This window comes from Oncorhynchus clarkii, chromosome 7 (genome assembly GCF_045791955.1).
Source record: "Oncorhynchus clarkii lewisi isolate Uvic-CL-2024 chromosome 7, UVic_Ocla_1.0, whole genome shotgun sequence".
NCBI classification, from domain to species: Eukaryota; Metazoa; Chordata; class Actinopteri; order Salmoniformes; family Salmonidae; genus Oncorhynchus; species Oncorhynchus clarkii.
Window position 1 is genome coordinate 49,146,754 of NC_092153.1, and position 19,854 is coordinate 49,166,607.

Genomic DNA, 19,854 nt, shown 5'->3' on the forward strand with positions numbered 1-19,854 from the left:
AGACTATTCTGTACTAACCCCAGAGATGATTGATCTAGAGTAACATTACTGTTTCATAGCTGACAATCTTTACATTCATCTATTAATAGGGTTGGCTCATAGAGATGGTTAGAAAACGCAACAAAGTATCTGTCCCATTATGGCGTCTGTGAGCATGGGTAGTGCTATTGAGGCCATCTCCATTTTGAAGTAGTCAATGTTCTTCTTCCACTACTTCCATGAGATGGGAAAACACACTGAAAGGGTCCACACTGCCACCTGGAGTGTGTTGTTTGAACTGGTTTAAAGCCAATTTGAGGATTTACTGCCACCTGCAGTTATGGAATGTGTGCTCAAGAGTATAATACATTGGCTGTTCCTTCCTACTGACCTGGATGGAATTATGTGATCCTTCCTGAACCCAACACAATGCCACAAATGTCTCATGTTTTGAGGGAGCGTACAATTGGCATGCTGACTGCAGGAATGTCCACCAGGGCTGTTGCCAGAGAATGTAATATTAATTTCTCTATGCGAAGAAGATGTGTCGCGCTGCATGAGGCAGATGGTGGTCACACCAGATACTGACCGATTTTCTGATCCACGCCCCTACCTTTTTTTTAAGGTATCTGTGACCAACAGATGCAAATCTGTATTCCCAGTCATGTGAAATCCATAGATTAGGGTCTAATGAACTGTAACTCAGTAAAATCTTAGAAATTGTTGCATAATTATTTGTGTTCAGTGTAGTTACATTGGAGGTTTCTGAAACGATCTGATGAGAATCTGAGGAAGATATGTAACTTGTTGTAACTTGTTGTAACTTGTTGTAACTTGTCCCTGTGATATTAAACGTCTCGGCAGAATAAAAAATAAATAATAATAATAGTATTTATGTTTTTCAGTGGCGCCAACGATTAGCAGTGGAGGTGTGGCGCTGCTAAATGAATATAGGGGAAACACTGTGTTGGAAGGAATAATGGTGTAGAATTTAGCATGTGTTTTGCTATTTGTTTTCTGGAAGTTTGTGTGTGAGTTTGTGAGTATGTGTGTGTATGAGAATGCTTAATTCAAATCCATAAATCTTGAGAATCTCCCTCGCTCCCTCCCTCCCTCCCTCCCTCCCTCCGTGCCTGTCCCCTCCCCGTCTGGGGGCGGCAGAGCTTAAAATACATCTCTCCATTCACAACTGGGAGACAGCAAGAGACAGGCCTGTCAGCGGGGGAGGAAAGGGGGAGATGAGGGAGGCGGGGGACCCCACGGTCATATCTGTCTCGGATAAAGACAGTGCATATCTCACCCCCCGTCACGCTGCCTGGCCCTGGGCACGCCACAGTCTGCCTCCTCTCTCCCAGCCTTAGCTCTTCCTCCCTCTCTTCTCCCGTCACATTCCCTCCCTCCTTTTTGTTTTCCCCCAGCACACTCCCTTCTTTTCTGTTCTCTCCATTCACACTAGCTCCCCTTCTCCTCTCCTCCTTTATACTGCCATCATCACACTCCCTCTGTCCTGTCCTCCCTCAGGTTCCCTCCCATTTCCCGTTTCCAGTCACACTCCCTCTCTCCTCCTCTCTCGTCCAATCATATCTCCACCCTCTCACCACAGGACACCGCCAGAGCCCCCAGCAATAACACATGGCATCAAAGACACGAAGACAACGGGACTATCATTGTGACTGTCATGGTGACTGTCATTGTGAAATTGACGGGGAGGATAATTATGATATTGATGATGATGGCTTTCACTGGTTACACAAAAAATAACGTGACAACGAAGATTGTATCATCATCATCATTACTGTCATTACCATCATCATCACCATCTTGCAATATAGTTCTGCATTGTTTTACGATACAGATATAGCTCTGTCTGTAAGACAAATTCTTAATGTATTAGTATTTCAAAGTTACACAGTCCTTCTACATCAGTGAGAGCTCAGTGAATCAAAGATCAGAGTAGTCTTTATCTTAGCCTGTCGAGTGCCTTAAGCCTTCACCCTTATAACACAATTCCTGTCAGATTTAGCAGCTTTATCTCATATCAGAGTTCAAACAATTACCCAACTATAATCACTACACCAAGGACACACCCATATCCCTCTGGTCTCATCCAGACAAGGCTTGAATTGTCTCTTGCAGATCTGCTAAAAATTGTGGGCAGAACCAACATTAATATTCCTAATAGTTTATTTTGTCTGTCGGGACTCCTGGGGGCAACCCGGGGTATGTTCGATATAATTAGGCAGTCGCAAAAAAAATGGACTACCCAATTACTGAAACGCGAATGAAAAGGAGATGAGATATTACGGTGTTACATGCAACCTTGCAAAAATAATGTTGTTATCCTCAATGAACAAATGTTGGTCAATGACTGGTCAATTCATAGTCCCTCCTGGAATGATTGGGTGATGGAAGTGTCACTCACCATGATGGACTACGCCCCTCAGGCCATGGATAATGGGGTCCACTGCTGGGTTGTCCTTCAGTCCCACCTGACAACAGGAGAGGAGAGAGGAGCAGGAGACACACATTAGAACCTGGGTTATATCTAATACATTGAAATCTAACATTGATTCAACACCCTCTGATACTTTCACCCAACAAAGAGAGAAAACAGTATTTACAGAAAGAGAAGGGAGGGCAGAGAGCGAGGGAGAGAGAGAGGATAGAGAGGGGGGAGAGAGGGAGGGAGGATAGAGAGGGGAGAGAGGGGAGAGAGAGGGGGGAGAGAGGGCAGAGAGAGAGGGAGAGAGAGAGGATAGAGAGGGGGGAGAGAGGGAGGGAGGATAGAGAGGGGAGAGAGAGGAGAGAGAAAGAAAGAGAGAGAGAGAGAGAGAGAGAGAGAGAGAGAGAGAGAGAGAGAGAGACAGAGAGAGAGTGGGAGGGCAGAGAGAGGGAGAGAGAGAGGATAGAGAGGGGGAGAGAGGGAGGATACAGGGGGGATAGAGAGGAGAGAGAGGGGGGGAAGTCAATTTATTGTAGAGTGAGTACAATCTCGTATGGTGAGAACAATCAGAGTCAATCAGAAGTCTGTTTGACCTGAGCCGGAGGAGCAATACACATGACGTCAATGGACTCTATAACTATGTAGGTCATACAGCTAGCCAAACAGGCACGCACTCAGGCACTCAGAATATGTTTTTAAAACACAGCTGAAATGGGGTGACAGATAGTCCACGTCTGTGAGCAGCAGAGCAGCAGGTAAAGTAGGGAGAAAATGACTGTGATTAGCACTACTGAGAGATGGAGGAAGATGCAAAAATACACATCATTACCCTACGTCATTATTTCATCTCACAGAAAGGTTGAAAGAAGTGTTAAAAACAGGATTGCTATCTTTTTCCTGGCACTCAACAGGGGGAGACAAGGAGAGGAAGCCATATTTAAGTATTGGGACAAAGCCCCACACTGAGCTTCAACACACATCAATGGTGTCCTTTCCTTTTCTCCTCACATGGAGAGACGAGGAAGACCCCTCCTGCAGGACATCATTGTAAATAGCATCAGAGACTAACCTAACAGTTACAGGTGCAACCTTCCCTGCTACCTTCTTTCCTTCCTTCCTTCCTCACCCTCCCAAGGCACTCCTTTGTTCTTCACTGACCCACTAAGTCCATGGTCTTCATTTTTCAACCATGTGTACATTTCGGAGTAAATTCTGGCATACTTGGATTTGCTTCCACAACAAATTCTTAGGATTTATACATACAGTGGGGCAAGAAAGTATTTAGTCAGCCACCAATTGTGCTAGTTCTCCCACTTAACAAGATGAGAGAGGCCTATAATATTCATCATAGGTACACTTCAACTGTGACAGACAAAATGAGGAAAAAAATCCAGAAAATCACATTGTAGGATTTTTAATGAATTTATTTGCAAATTATGGTGGAAAATAAGTATTTGGTCACCTACAAACAAGCAAGATTTCTGTCTCTCACAGACCTGTAACTTCTTCTTTAAGAGGCTCCTCTGTCCTCCACTCGTTACCTGTATTAATGGCACCTGTTTGAACTTGTTATCAGTATAAAAGACACCTGTCCACAACCTCAAACAGTCACACTCCAAACTCCACTATGGCCAAGACCAAAGAGCTGTCAAAGGACACCAGAAACAAAATTGTAGACCTGCACCAGGCTGGGAAGACTGAATCTGCAATAGGTAAGCAGCTTGGTTTGAAGAAATCAACTGTGGGAGCAATTATTAGGAAATGGAAGACATACAAGACCACTGATAATCTCCCTCGATCTGGGGCTCCACGCAAGATCTCACCCCGTGTGGTCAAAATGATCACAAGAACGGTGAGCAAAAATCCCAGAACCACACCGGGGGACCTAGTGAATGACCTGCAGAGAGCTGGGACCAAAGTAACAAAGCCTACCATCAGTAACACACTACGCCGCTAGGGACTCAAATCCTGCAGTGCCAGACGTGTCCCCCTGCTTAAGCCAGTACATGTCCAGGCCCGTCTGAAGTTTACTAGAGAGCATTTGGATGATCCAGAAGAAGATTGGGAGAATGTCATATGGTCAGATGAAACCAAAATATAACTTTTTGGTAAAAACTCAACTCGTTGTGTTTGGAGGACAAAGAATGTTGAGTTGCATCCAAAGAACACCATACCTACTGTGAAGCATGGGGGTGGAAACATCATGCTTTGGGGCTGTTTTTCTGCAAAGGGACCAGGACAACTGATCCGTGTAAAGGAAAGAATGAATGGGGCCATGTATCGTGAGATTTTGAGTGAAAACCTCCTTCCATCAGCAAGGGCATTGAAGATGAAACGTGGCTGGGTCTTTCAGCATGACAATGATGCCAAACACACCGCCCGGGCAATGAAGGAGTGGCTTCGTAAGAAGCATTTCAAGGTCCTGGAGTGGCCTAGCCAGTCTCCAGATCTCAACCCCATAGAAAATCTTTGGAGGGAGTTGAAAGTCCGTGTTGCCCAGCAACAGCCCCCAAACATCACTGCTCTAGAGGAGATCTGCATGGAGGAATGGGCCAAAATACCAGCAACAGTGTGGGAAAACCTTGTGAACACTTACAGAAAACGTTTGACCTCTGTCATTGCCAACAAAGGGTATATAACAAAGTATTGAGATAAACTTTTGTTATTGACCAAATAGTTATTTTCCACCATAATTTGCAAATAAATTCATTAAAAATCATACAATGTGATTTTCTGGATTTTTTTTCTCATTTTGTCTGTCATAGTTGAAGTGTACCTATGATGAAAATTACAGGCCTCTCTCATCTTTTTAAGTGGGAGAACTTGCACAATTGGTGGCTAACTAAATACTTTTTTGCCCCACTGTATATGCATGTTTTCATTGATAAATCAGAGCCATACTATATTTGGGCGCTCGTGAGCCCTACAACCTCCATTCACCTATTATGGTAACAAAAATGCCCTCATTTGCTGTATGATTTGGAGATGTTGGAGAGAGGCCATGACGGTTTCTAAAAGAAAGCGCATCGGCAAATTTGATCACACTTATGTAGAGGTGTGGGCAGAATGTTTGAATCTTTTGCAGTGGTCTTTTTCAAACAAAAAATACATGCCACCTATAGCGAGTGTCAACACTGCAGCGTATTCTGTAAGTTTGATTGTCTATTTGAACAATTTAAAAGTAAATGCTACAGCACACTACTATGGAACATCTGAATTGTTGTTTAATATTTTGTTCATCAATAGATTTAGTTTTTTATTTCCTGCCTTGGTATTGGCTCTGCATTTGAAATAGGCTATGATGTTGTGATTCTCTCACACAGCAATACTGTAGCCTGCACATACTGTCAAATATTTTAAATTGGCTACCAGTCTATTTACTTTCGAGCATGTTTGGCTATTAAATGAGCGATGGATAAATGGTAGGCTAATAATGATTGTGTAGCGGGAATAAACCAATAAACCAGTCATGTCACAAAGCAGACATGTCCTGCAATGTGATCATGATTTAGGCCTATCTAATACAAGTAAAAGAAACACATGCTGCCATATGGACTCCTCACCAACGGCCAATGCATCTGTCTTATCATTAGGCGTACGCTCTAATGTTTTTATTAACCAACCATTTTTATAATTCACTTCCAAATAACAATATTTGCTTGGAATACAATTGATCAACCACTAGAAGTTGTACGAACGCATGGTCTGAGTTTTGCGCGACGATACGCACACTCTACCATCAAGTTCAAAATGGATAAATACCAGCTTTTGCGGGAAAAATAGCGCACGAAAGGTTTAGAGTCTTTTATGGTACGCACGGACCTTCGATAAATGAGGCCCCAGGTCTCAGCCACCTCCGTTAACTCCCACTCTGAAGTGTCGTAACCACCCACTGTCTTCCTCTGTTCCTCTGTTCGCACTCACCGTGTGAGGCATCGTACATCTACCACAATCCTTTGAGTTCTCTCCCACTGCACCTCTTTTCTTTAAAACAAATCATGTTTTTGGCAGATGGCAAACCACAGAGAGCTCTGAATGACTGTATCTGCACTGGGGTTTTATTTAAGCAGAGCCATGCGCCAAATCTGCCTACCTAAGACAGCCCTCTGCCAAGAACGACAGAGGGAGAGAGATGGCTTCAAAGATAGAGACGGGGGGTTAGGAGAAAAAGAGAAAGGGAGGATGGCAGAAAGATAAAGATGGACAGCGTGACCATGGAAATTATAGTTTCATTATTAATAATTGTCTGTTAAAGCCTGCAACTCTGTCCCCTGGGGACCTTCTCCATGGGGTTACATGCTGTGTCTGTTCCTACATGGCCCAGTACCGTGGTACTGTACTGTGCTGTGGTACATGGCCAGTACCACAGCACAGTCCCTCTCCCCATGCAGGCAGTCTGACTCAGGCAAACGACACCATAGAGACACGGCAGAAAGACCAGGCCAGAGCCACATGACATCTCATCTTGCTATCATCCATCGAACAGCCCTGATGCACATGCATTTCCCTTCTCAGTGAGACGAGTGCTAAAGAATAGCTGTGTGCTTACGGCTTTTGGACCTTTATTATCTGTATTCCCACGTAAAAATGGCAACTCCGATCAAATTAAGAGAAGCGTGTTTTGCGGCGATATCAACTTAAAGTGCTCCATCTTGTTTCTGAGGATGGTGACGTCGGTGGCAGTCGATTCTTCAAGCTGACGAATGTCCAGCTGTAACCAAGGTGACTGGTGACAGAGAGAGGAAGCAGAGACAAAGTGTCTAGGCCGTCCCGCTTCATCAACAACTAGCCTGGCTGGAGGGCCAAAACACTATTACAGTACCAGGCCTTGCCTCCTCCTCAATTTACTACTTAACGAATGGCTAACACCAACAAGTGCACAATTGTATGAATTCCTTTTCTTTGTTAAAATCTGGAGCTCATTTCTCATTAAGGTTGAACTCTGCTGAACTGGTGGCAGCACTGTGGCGTTATAATTGAGATAATTGATACAGTGAGGAATGGAGAGTCACCTAAATGAAAGACAAAACACTCCTCCATCACCTAAAAGACACTGCCTCTCCTTAATGTACTGTACACCGTGGCTGAGTTAATCAGAAGTAAACTTCCTGTTACAATAGTAATGCTTGCTCCAGTGAGTATTAAACCTCTGAGAGCGATGCTGGGCCTGGGTCTGCTCTGCTCACACGTGTGTATCTGAATGAGCGTACGGTGAATCACTGAGCATGTAGACTGTAAATAAGCCAATAAAACTGTAATGATAGATGTTACTACCACAATCTATTTCAATCAAGGTGCGAGGGTGGGCCGTAAAGGCAATGGGAGCCGCTGCCCTGAGAGCTCACGTGAGCCGATAGGGACAATTTGTCCTGTATGGCAACCGACATCATTTAATTAATATGTGCTACAGCTAGAGAACAATCTAATCACACACACACACACACACACACACACACACACACACACACACACACACACACACACACACACACACACACACACACACTCACTGAAAGCGATGTATACACACACATACACAGGCAGAGATGAACTCTCCTTGAAGGGGGTCACTTGATTGATAAATGGCTTCAGTTATTAGAGCTAGGACGATAAACCGGAAATTACCGACAACTTGCTAACTCATACCGAAGACATTTTGCATACATTTGAATTTGCAAGTTCACATACACTTTAGCCAAATACATTTAAACTCAGTTTTTCACAATTGCTGACATGTAATCCCTGTCTTAGGTCAGATATGATCACCACTTAATTTTAAGAATGTGAAATGTCAGAATAATAGTAGAGAGAATGATATAATTCAGCTTTTATTTCTTTCATCACATTCCCAGTGGGTCAGAAATTTACATACACTCAATTAGTATTTGGTAGCATTTCCTTTAAACTGTTTAACTTGAGTCAAATGTTTTGGGTAGCCTTTCACAAGCTTCCCACAATAAGTTGGGTGAATTTTGTCCCATTCCTCTTGACAGAGCTGGTGTAACTGAGTGTAACTGAGTAGCCTCGTTCATTAGTGGGGGGAAATTAATGGAGACAAAGAAAATGCTGTCCCAGAAATCCAAGAACAATAACTGCCAAAGAAGGACGCTGTGTCAGTTGTTTGGGCTTATTTTGGTTTTAAACTTAGTGACAACGAGCAGGGTGAGGCAGTGTGCTTGAACTGTAGCAACCACTCAAGGTAACAGAAGCAACGTTTCCTCCATTTGTAACACAACATGACGAATGCATGGCAAAGAAAAACTATGCCAACAAGCGTCATGACAAGAATCGTTTGCACACACACAACTCCCTATCCAACACACTCACCGATGGAATGAAATAACAGATGCCATAACGTACCACATCGCAAAAGACACAGCCCCAAATTCAACAGTTGAACAAAGTGGGTTCAAGAAGATGGTTCACACTCTGGACATGAAATACAAAATGCCACGTACAGGACAGCATCGGATCTGAAACAGGTGCACTATTTCACATCAACAAAGGGAGCCCTATATGTCATTGACACTGCGCTACATCCATGTCGACTGGAAGGAGTGCAGCAGGTGCTAGCAGAGCAGACTGCCTACTTTCCAGAGGAACACACTGGGGAGATAATAGCCCAGGTCAGGGGTCAGGGGCCAGGGGCTGCAGGACTCGCTAGCAGCCTGGGATCAGCCAAAGGAGAAGCAGGTGTGCACCACAACAGACGGTGGGGCAAAAGTCGTGAAAGCCACCAACCTAAATGTATGGACAGGGTTGCAGTGTTTAGGCCATCGACTTCACCTCGCCATCGGTATTCATTTTGAGCAAAAAGTCACAGGCCGACATTTTGATTGTGTTTGAAGCAAATAATATGCTGCAATTACCAAACACCAATATACTAGTGGAGAAGAACTTGGTATGAAATACTTCTACATTTAAAATCAGAAATAAATGCATAACTACATTTATGTTTAAAATACGGGTATTTCTCTGAAGCAGCATTATATCATCTTATAAATCATATGCTGGGTCACCTGGTAACCAAACTTAGGATAATATATCATGCCAATTTCTTTGACATGGTGTAAAAATAGAGCTAATGGAGAGTAACTGAGCACCTCCCCCACCATGTTTTTTATTGCAATTTATCTTTTATCACAAAATAATTGTAAATTTATCGCCCAGAACTAGTAGTTTGTGTGTGTATTGATTTGTTCTCTGTAAGCAGTGAGGTTGCTATTAGCCAGTAGTCTTGATGTTGTGTGGATACGCAGCCTGGTGGGGTTGTGTAACTTGGCAGGAGAGGAGAGGAGCTTTAAGGTTATCACCATAGAGGGAAGCCTCCCTTTTGAACAGGATACCTCATCACGATAACCACCCCGAGTGATACATCCACTCTCCAGGTCTGCCAGATACTGGCTATCTGGCAATCAGTTTGGGGGCTCATTGTGTGTGTGTGTATGTGTGTTTGTGTGAAAATAAGTCTATCAATTTCTCTGTGCTCTGCATTCTACATTGGGCGTTGTTACAGTGGTTCCTCCTTTAAAAGTTGCTGCGTACTGCGGCGCAGCTTGCATGGTGCCGCAGAATTATATGGCACGTTATTTAAGTGTGAACCACTGGTACCATTAATGCTAGTTAGTGCTAGTTTGACCACCAGAAGGCATCTTTGAGAAGCATTTGATAGCCTTCAATAATGGCTGTACTAGAGAATGCGGGCACGCGGGAGACCGGGGTTCAATTCCCTGACGGGGAGGAAGGAGTAGGCTGTCCTTGTAAATAAGAATTTGTTCTTAACTGACTTGCCTAGTTAAATAAAGGTTACACTAAGAGCATAACATTTCTACACCCTAATTTTCGAATTCTAGTCTAACCAATACCCAAACGGAGATTCAGTGAAAAAAATGAATCTCATTGATTTATCAAGACCAGCCCCCATTCTTGTCTCAGAGCAGCGTGAAACGGTGCTAAAATAGTTCACTTCAATATGCTTTCTAAATAAGTAAGACCTACACCACTTTTAACAGCACATTACTCAACACTAGTGAGACTCATGTCGCCTACAGTATATCATAAAATATGGCGTGACTCTCCGCAAATAATTACATACAGTATAGAGGATTGGAGGATATTTCTGTAATTCAGTGATATTTATTCCCGTAGTAATTCATTATGGATCCATAACTAAATCAACATTGGCATTTTGAAATAGTATTTTTACCATTATTTTATTAATGAAAGCATAAAGATGCCATTATTAGTTACATTATTTTAGTTTGAATATGCAGACTGGCACTAAGAACAGAAAAGCGGGAACGTTTCCCTTGTCAGCGCCACTATAAGTGCAATGCCGCTTAGTGTTGCCAGTGTGGCTGGGTAGGGGTCCACTACCCTCCCCCTTCCTCCTCCTCCCTTCCTCATTCTCTAGGTAGGTCTTCTGTGCGCGGCTCTGCGGCCCATCCCGTGCTCCCTGCCATCGTGCCTTGAACCTCGTGTACAGTTTCCATACATCTCAGCCAAATACATTACAAATCAAATTCCCGACATTAAATCCTAGTAAAAATTCCCTGTCTTAGGTCACTTAGGATCACCACTTTATTATAAGTGTGAAATATCAGAATAATAGTAGAGAGAATGATTTATTTCAGCTTTTATTTCTTTCATCACATTTCCAGTGGGTCAGAAGTTTACATACACTCAATTAGTATTTGGTAGCATTGCTTTTAAATTGTTTAACTTGGGTCAAACGTTTCGGGTAGCCTTCCACAAGCTTCCCACAATAAGTTGGGTGAATTTTGGTCCATTCCTCCTGACAGGGCTGGTGTAACTGAGTCAGGTTTGATGGCCACTCCAATACCTTGACTTTGTTGTCCTTAAGCCATTTTACCACAACTTTGGAAGTATGCTTGGGGTCATTGTCCATTTGGAAGACCCTTTTGCGACCAAGCTTTAACTTCCTGACTGATGTCTTGAGATGTTGCTTTAACATATCCACATAATTGAACTCCCTCATGAAGCCATCTATTTTGTGAAGTGCACTTGTCCCTCCTGCACCAAAAATCCCCACAACATGATGCTGCCACGCCCGTGCTTCACGGTTGGGATGGTGTTCTTCGGCAAGCCTCCCCCTTTTCCTCTAAACATAACGATGGTCATTATGGCCAAATTTTTGTTTCATCAGACCAGAGGACATTTCTACGAAAAGTACTATCTTTATCCCCATGTGCAGTTGCAAACCGTAGTCTGGCTTTTTTTGTGGAGGTTTTGGAGCGGTGGCTTCTTCCTTGCTGAGCGGCCTTTCAGGTTATGTCGATATAGGACTTGTTTTACTGTGGATATAGATACTTTTGTACCTGTTTCTTCCAGGATCTTCACAGGGTCCTTTGCTGTTCTGGGATTGATTTGCACTTTTTGCACCAAAGTACGTTCGGCTCTAGGAGACAGAACACGTCTCCTTCCTGAGTGGTATGATGGCTGCGTGGTCCCATGGTGTTTACTCTTGCGTACTATTGTTTGTACAGAACGTGGTACCTTCAGGCGTTTGGAAATTGCTCCCAAGGATGAACCAGACTTGTGGAGGTCTACAATTTTTTTTCTGAGGTCTTGCCTGATTTCTTTTGATTTTCCCATGATGTCAAACAATTGTTGGAAAAATTACTTGTGTCATGCACAAAGTAGATGTCCTAACCGACTTGCCAAAACTATAGTTTGTTAACAAGAAATGTGTGGAGTGGTTGAAAAACGAGTTTTAATGACTCCAACCTAAGTGTTTGTAAACTTCTCACTTCCACTGTATATTGTTCGGCTAAAAACAGGGTTAATAATATATCTGTGAGAATATCCAACAGGCTTTTATATCATTTTTAATTAATATAATAATAATAATTGCTTTGTTTAAAAAATAACACTATTTTGGAGATGATTTTGTTTTCAAATAATGTAAAATGAGTGAGAAAAAGGCCATTCTTGAACATGGGGTGAGAAATTGTTACTATTTTGTAAATAAAGCCAGTTTGTTATTTAGAATGATTTTTTCTGATTTTAGAAGGAGAGAAACCAAAAACCTACAATCATCTCATGGGTCTCCCAGTCGAGGGCAGCACAGGTATTAAACCAGCATCTGTAACAACACAGCTTGCACTGCTATGCAGTGTCTTAGACCGTTGCACCACTCAGGCGCTGTACAACGTGACCGGTCAGGAGTGGCCTACAGTACTACAGTAAGAGCAAAATAATAAAAACCTTAGTGTAACAACTGTTTTAGTAAGTAATACTGAAGTTGTGCACAATTATCAGTTTCTATTTAGGTTTATGTCGCCCATTCATTGTCAGTTAGAGACGCAGTCGGACCCAAAAGCATAATCAGTGCTCTAACTCCCCCTTGCACTGGTTTGGAGCTATGTAGTGGTGACGCAGGGTACTGTACTAAACCACAAATTACCTCTAAGTCACGTGGCGTAAGCGCACAATTTCTGAAGGAGGAACCACTGTACATGCAGTGTACACATGCACACAAATGGCCCCCACGCACGCAAGTGCAGGTTACTGCTTGAGAGAGTAGAAAGTGTTTGAGTTAGAGTAGATCAAAGATTGAAAAATGCCATTATAAAAAGTACACCCACACATACTCACATTTGCATTAGAACAAAAGCATAGATGGAATCTCTGGAGATCCATACAGTATGCATCTGCCTAGTTATTGCGGTCACAGCTTCACTTCAACCTCTGAGGTCTAGAGATTGAATGATCTGATTCTTCATGGAATAAGAAGGTGGGGGGGTTGCAATGCTTGGTGGGAGAGAGGGGAGGGAGACAGAGAGAGAGAGAGAAGAGCAGAAGTAAGAGAGAGGAGAGAGATAGAGGAGAGGAGCGAGAGAGACAAAGGGAGAGGTTGAGAGAGAGAGAGAGAGAGCAAGGGAGGGGGGAGAGAGAGAGATGGAGAGCGAGAGAGAGCAAGGGAGAAGAAGAGAGAGAGGGAGAGCGAAAGAGGGCATGGGAGAGGGAGAGAGAGAGACGGAGAGCGAGAGAGAGCGAGGGAGAGGGGGAGAGAGATATAGAGGTAGAGTGAGGGAGAGCAAGGGAGAGGGGGAGAGAGATAGATGGAGAGCGAGAGAGAGCAAGGGAGAGTGGGAGAGCAGAAGACAGAATCATTGTAATTCAATGAACGTAAAGAATGGCCAATCTGGACCCAAGAGAGAGGACTGGAGGACTATGCAAACGTGGGCGAGTGTGTATGTCTCTCGGTGTGTGTAAGGGAGTATTAAAGGAGAGGTAATGGACCAAGTAAAAGCCCACTTACGCAATCGATGGCATCAAATTAACTTTTAATCATGGCAATTCAGTGTGATGGAGTTGACCATGACCCAGCCCACTGCTAGCTCAACAGAGCCACCCGCCAGCACACTCAGGCCAGCCAACGCTTATATCTCCACTTAAGACAATACAGCCTGATACAGTCGCAGTTCCAGACAAACACAGTGCTCATTGCAAACACTTAGACAACAAAAGGAACACTTTTTCCCCCAGCTGTGATGGCAAAGCAGTAATGTCGTGTTTCACTTCTGGTATTGGGCATTGATTTAGACTGAGTCAGTGTGTTGTTCCATGCCCCTTATAGAGTGCTGTTAGGTTCTGACAAACAGAACAGACAACTAGACAAACCAAGTTTATTCACCCACTGGGTCACACAGCTGCAAAGACATGTTTACACAAGCACATATATTTTTTACCCTCCTACTAGGCAGAGTCTCCTCCTTGAACATCTAGACAGCCCATACATATCTGTTGCTAGGCAGGAACCTAGGTGGTGTGTGTGTAATATAACTCTTCTTTGTCACTTCATCTGACCTGACCTCGGCCCACATTCCTCACTCCTCCCTCATCCACGGCTATCCAACCGTATCAGTGACTGAAACCAGACTGTTACCCTTTGGCCCTCTCCATAGGGTCCCTTAACAATAACATTATACATGTAAAGTACTTCTAGTATACGAACATGAATAAGAATATATTCCAGGCTAGAATACAACAGTGCTAGAGGGTCATGTCAAACCCCTCTGTTTGAAAAGCCTTAAAGATGAGAGAGATGTTCTCACCTGAAAGAAGACCGACATCGCTGCAATGATCCTCTTCTGCCGCATGGCAGCACTGAGGCTGTCAAAGTCATCCGAGTTATACATGTAGATCTGCATCTGAGAGAGAGAGAGAATGGGACAAAGAGAGGGAGAGAGAGAATGGGACAAAGAGAGGGAGAGAGAATGGGACAAAGAGAGGGAGAGAATGGGACAAAGAGAGGGAGAGAGAGAATGGGACAAAGAGAGGGAGAGAGAGAATGGGACAAATAGAGGGAGAGAGAGAATGGGACAAAGAGAGGGAGAGAGAATGGGACAAAAAGAGGGAGAGAGAGAATGGGACAAAGAGAGGGAGAGAGAATGGGACAAAGAGAGGGAGAGAGAATGGGACAAAGACAGGGAGAGAGAGAATGTGACAAAGAGAGGGAGAGAGAGAATGGGACAAAGAGAGGGAGAGAGAATGGGACAAAGAGAGGGAGAGAGAGAATGTGACAAAGAGAGGGAGAGAGAGAGAGAGAGAGAGAGAGAGAGAGAGAGAGAGAGAGAGAGAGAATGGGACAAAGAGAGGGAGAGAGAATGGGACAAAGAAAGGGAGAGAGAGAATGTGACAAAGAGAGGGAGAGAGAGAATGAGACAAAGAGAGGGAGAGAGAGAGAGAGAGAGAGAGAGAGAGAGAGAGAGAATGGGACAACGAGAGGGAGAGAGTGTATGGGACAAAGAGAGGGAGAGAGAGAGAATGGGACAGAGAGAGGGAGAGAGTATGAATGAAAGTGTTAGGCATCCATCTGTAAAACTTCCACCTCTCTCAAGGAACAGCTTGGATCTCCAAATTGCATCATTTATGACCATGTCTGCAAAGCCACAGCACATAAAAATGGGAGTGTGTTCTGCTCTCTGACTTCTCTCTCCTCTGTGGGGTTTCTCCGAATTCTTGAATTATACACAGGCCTGCTCTGTTTACAGCCAGCATGAAGTCGTAAGGTCATACATTGGTTATAGAATAGTTTTCTCCCATAGCGCTGCATAAAGAAACACCCTGCATGGTCCTCAATATGTTGTCCACTCTGCTCTCACTGATCCACACAGATCTACAGGACTAGTACTGTAGCTTAAATAGCCTGCACAAACAGCTCTCTCCAGACTGGAAGGGTGTACAGTTAGACTCAGAGTTAGAGCCCCCTTTAATCGTATCTCTCTCTCTCTTTCATAAACACATGCAGACATAAAGCACAGGCAACATGGTCCATCAGACCGGTTGTCATGGTGATGTGCAGCAGGCAAAACTGACATGCAGTTGCACACACACACGCAGACACACATCCTGGCGGGCGGGCTTAAGAACATAGCGTGTGTCCTGCTCTGAGATAAAGGGTTTTTAATCAGGGAAAAGAGATCCCTCAGCGTCCACTAAAGTCCTCAGGGAAGGATCAGCTCCGTCAAACGCAACACAGCTACACCACTACATCCTCAACACCAGGATCTGTGTGGTGTGGGTTTCAGATGGGAAATACAAAAGCCACAGAGACACACACTGCATCATCATCAACTGTGCGTCACAGAATCAGAATCATCAATAAATCAAGTGTGGGGGTGGTGGGACGTGGGACGTGGGTATGTGTGTGTACGAGAGAGAGGGGGAGTGAAGATTGGTGCTTCACTGTAGGGTGACAGGGTTTGTGTGTGTACAAACACTCAGTGTATAGAACATTAGGAACACCTTCATAATATTGAGTTCCACCCCCTTTTGCCCTCAGAACAGCCTCAATTCGTCGGGACATGGACTCTACAAGGTGTCGAAAGCGTTCCATAGGGATGCTGGCCCATGTTGACTCCAATGCTTCCCACAGTTTTGTCAAGCTGGCTGGATGTCCTTTGGGTGATGGACCACTCTTGATACACACAGGAAACTGTTGAGCATGAAAAACCCAGCAGCTTTGCAGTTCTTGACACAAACCGGTGTGCCTGGCACCTACTACCATACCCCGTTCAAAGGCACTTAAATATTTTGTCTTGTCCATTCACCCTCTGAATGTCACACATACACGATGCATGTCTCAATTGTCTCAAGGCTTAAAAATCCTTCTTTAACCTGACTCCTCCCCTTCATCTGCACTGACTAAAGTGGATTTAACAAGTGACATCAATAAGGGATCATAGCTTTCACCTGGATTCACCTGGTCAGTCTATGTCATGGAAAGAGTAGGTGTCCTTAATGTTTTGTACACTTAATGTACATGTATCAGCCTGGCAAAACTGAAAATATTTCATCCCTATTGTTTAAGATGAGAAGTTAAATGCAATACCTCAATAAAGCAAGACACATACCAGCACACACACACACACACACACACACACACACACACACACACACACACACACACACACACACACACACACGTCTCTTATTCCTCACTGTATCTCCTGTCAAGGTGAAGCTCCATTCTTCTGGAGAGTGTTTGTTTGTGTGCGTGTGCGTGTGCGTGGGTGTGTGTGTGCGTGCGTGTGTGCGTGCTGTGTAATGAAACCCATTTCCTGGCACTTTCTCATATGATCAATATTGTCAATATTATTCCAGTTGCATTTTCCACGCTACTGTAATCCTTACACAAAGCAGCACAACCTCCTGTGATCTATTTCAGGTATTCTGTGGGTTCCTAACATACAGTTGAAGTCGGAAGTTTACATACACTTAGTTTGGAGTCATTAAAACCCCTTATTCAACCACTCCAAAAACTTCTTGTTAACAAACTATATATATATATATATATATATATATATATATATATATAGTCAGATAGGACATCTACTTTGTGCATGACAAAAGTAATTTTTCCAACAATTGTTTACAGACATTATTTCACTTAAAATTCACTGTATCACAATTCCAGTGGGTCTAAAATTAACATACACCAAGTTGACTGTGCCTTTAACCTCTTGAACCTCTGGGGGCAGTATTTCATTTTTGGATGAAAAACGTTCCCGTTTTAAACAAGATATTTTGTCACGAAAAGATGCTCGACTATGCATATAATTGACAGCTTTGGAAAGAGAACACTCTGACGTTTCCAAAACTGCAAAGATATTGTCTGTGAGTGCCACAGAACTAATGCTACAGGCGAAACCAAGATGAAATTTCATACAGGAAGTGAGCCAGATTTCGAATGCGCTGTTTTCCAATGTCTCCTTATATGACTGTGAATGCGCAAGGAATGAGCCTACACTTTCTGTCGTTTCCCCAAGGTGTTTGCAGCATTGTGACGTATTTGTAGGCATATCATTGGAAAATTGACCATAAGAGACTACATTTACCAGGTGTTCGCTCTGTGTCCTCCGTCGAAACTATTGCGTAATCTCCAGGTGCGTGCATTTTTCCATTTTGAACAGAGGAGGAACAAAACTGCCACGAGTGATTTATCATCGAATAGATATGTGAAAAACACCTTGAGGATTGATTCTAAACAACGTTTGCCATGTTTCTGTCGATATTATGGAGTTAATTTGGAAAAAAGTTTGCGTTGTAATGACTGAATTTTCAGGGTTTTTTCTTAGCCAAACGTGATGAACAAAACGGAGCGATTTGTCCTACACAAATAATATTTTTGGAAAAACTGAACATTTGCTATCTAACTGAGAGACTCCTCATTGAAAACATCCGAAGTTCTTCAAAGGTAAATGATTTTATTTGAATGCTTTTCTTGTTTTTGTGAAAATGTTGCCTGCTGAATGCTAGGCTTAATGCTATGCTAGCTATCAATACTCTTACACAAATGCTTGTGTAGCTATGGTTGAAAAGCATTTTTTGAAAATCTGAGATGACAGTGTTGTTAACAAATGGCTAAGCTTGTGAGCCAATATATTTATTTCATTTCATTTGCGATTTTCATGAATAGTTAACGTTGCGTTATGGTAATGAGCTTGAGGCTATAATTACGCTCCCGGATACGGGTTTTTTCTTAGCCAAACGTGATGAACAAAACGGAGCGATTTCTCCTACACAAATAATCTTTTTGGAAAAACTGAACATTTGCTATCTAACTGAGAGACTCCTCATTGAAAACATCTGAAGTTCTTCAAAGGTAAATTATTTTATTTGAATGCTTTTCTTGTTTTTGTGAAAATGTTGCCTGCTGAATGCTAGGCTTAATGCTATGCTAGCTATCAATACTCTTACACAAATGCTTGTGTAGCTATGGTTGAAAAGCATTTTTTTTTTTATCTGAGATGACAGTGTTGTTAACAAAAGGCTAAGCTTGTGAGCCAATGTATTTATTTCATTTCATTTGAAGGTACCATGTTCATCTGTACAAACAATAGTACACAAGTATAAACACCATGGGACCACGCAGCCATCATACCGCTCAGGAAGGAGATGCGTTGTGTCTCCAAGAGATGAACGTACTTTGGTGCGAAAAGTGCAAATCAATAATCCCAGAACAACAGCAAAGGACCTTGTGAAGATGCTGGAGGAAACAGGTATAAAGGTATCTATATCCACAGTAAAACGAGTCCTATATCGACATAACCTGAAAGGCCGCTCAGCAAGGAAGAAGGCACTGCTCCAAACCCGCCATAAAAAAGCCAGACTACGGTTTACAACTGCACATGGGGACAAAGATCGTACTTTTTGGAGAAATGTCCCCTGGTCTGATGAAATAAAAATATAACTGTTTGGCCATAATGACCATCGTTATGTTTGGAGGAAAAAGGGGGGGGGCATTGCAAGCCGAAGAACACCATCCCAACCGTGAAGCGCTGGGGTGGCAGCATCATGTTGTGGGGGTGCTTTGCTGCAGGAGGGACTGGTGCACTTCACAATATAGATGGCATGATGAGGGAGGGAAATTATGTGGATATATTGAAGCAACATCTCAAGACATCAGTTAGAACTTCAAGCTTGGTCGCAAATGGGTCTTCCAAATGGACAATGACCCCAAGCATTCTTCCAAAGTTGTGGCAAAATGGCGTAAGGACAACAACGTCAAGGTATTGTGGCCATCACAAAGCCCTGACCTCAATCCTATAGAACATTTGTAGGCAGAACTGAAAAAGTGTGTGTGAGCAAGGAGGCCTACAAACCTTACTCAGTTACACCAGCTCTGTCAGGAGGAATGGGCCAAAATTCACCCAACATTGTGGGAAGCTTGTGGAACGCTACCCAAAACGTCTGACCCAAGTTAAACAATTTAAAGGCAATGTTAATCAAATACCAATTGAATGTATGTAAACCTCTGACCCATTGAGAATGTGATGAAAGAAATAAAAGCTGAAATAAATCATGATGTCACTACTCCCACTGAAGGTGGCTCCCCTGCCTGTTCGGGCGGCGCTCAGCGGTCTACTAGCCGCTACCGATCCCTTTTCCTTTTCTGTTCCTTT

The 19,854-nt window shown here is 43.3% G+C and overlaps 1 protein-coding gene across 1 annotated transcript in view; it reads right to left on the minus strand.

Moving 5' to 3' along the window:
- The window catches only part of LOC139413419 (receptor-type tyrosine-protein phosphatase gamma-like), a 290,925-nt gene that overhangs the window by 45,572 nt on the left and 225,499 nt on the right, over positions 1-19,854 (minus strand). The window contains exons 5-6 of the mRNA XM_071160778.1: positions 14,503-14,598; positions 2,402-2,468 (exon numbers count right to left, since the gene is read on the minus strand). Of these exons, the coding sequence (XP_071016879.1) occupies positions 2,402-2,468; positions 14,503-14,598 (163 nt within the window). The remainder of the gene's footprint in view (positions 1-2,401; positions 2,469-14,502; positions 14,599-19,854) is intronic.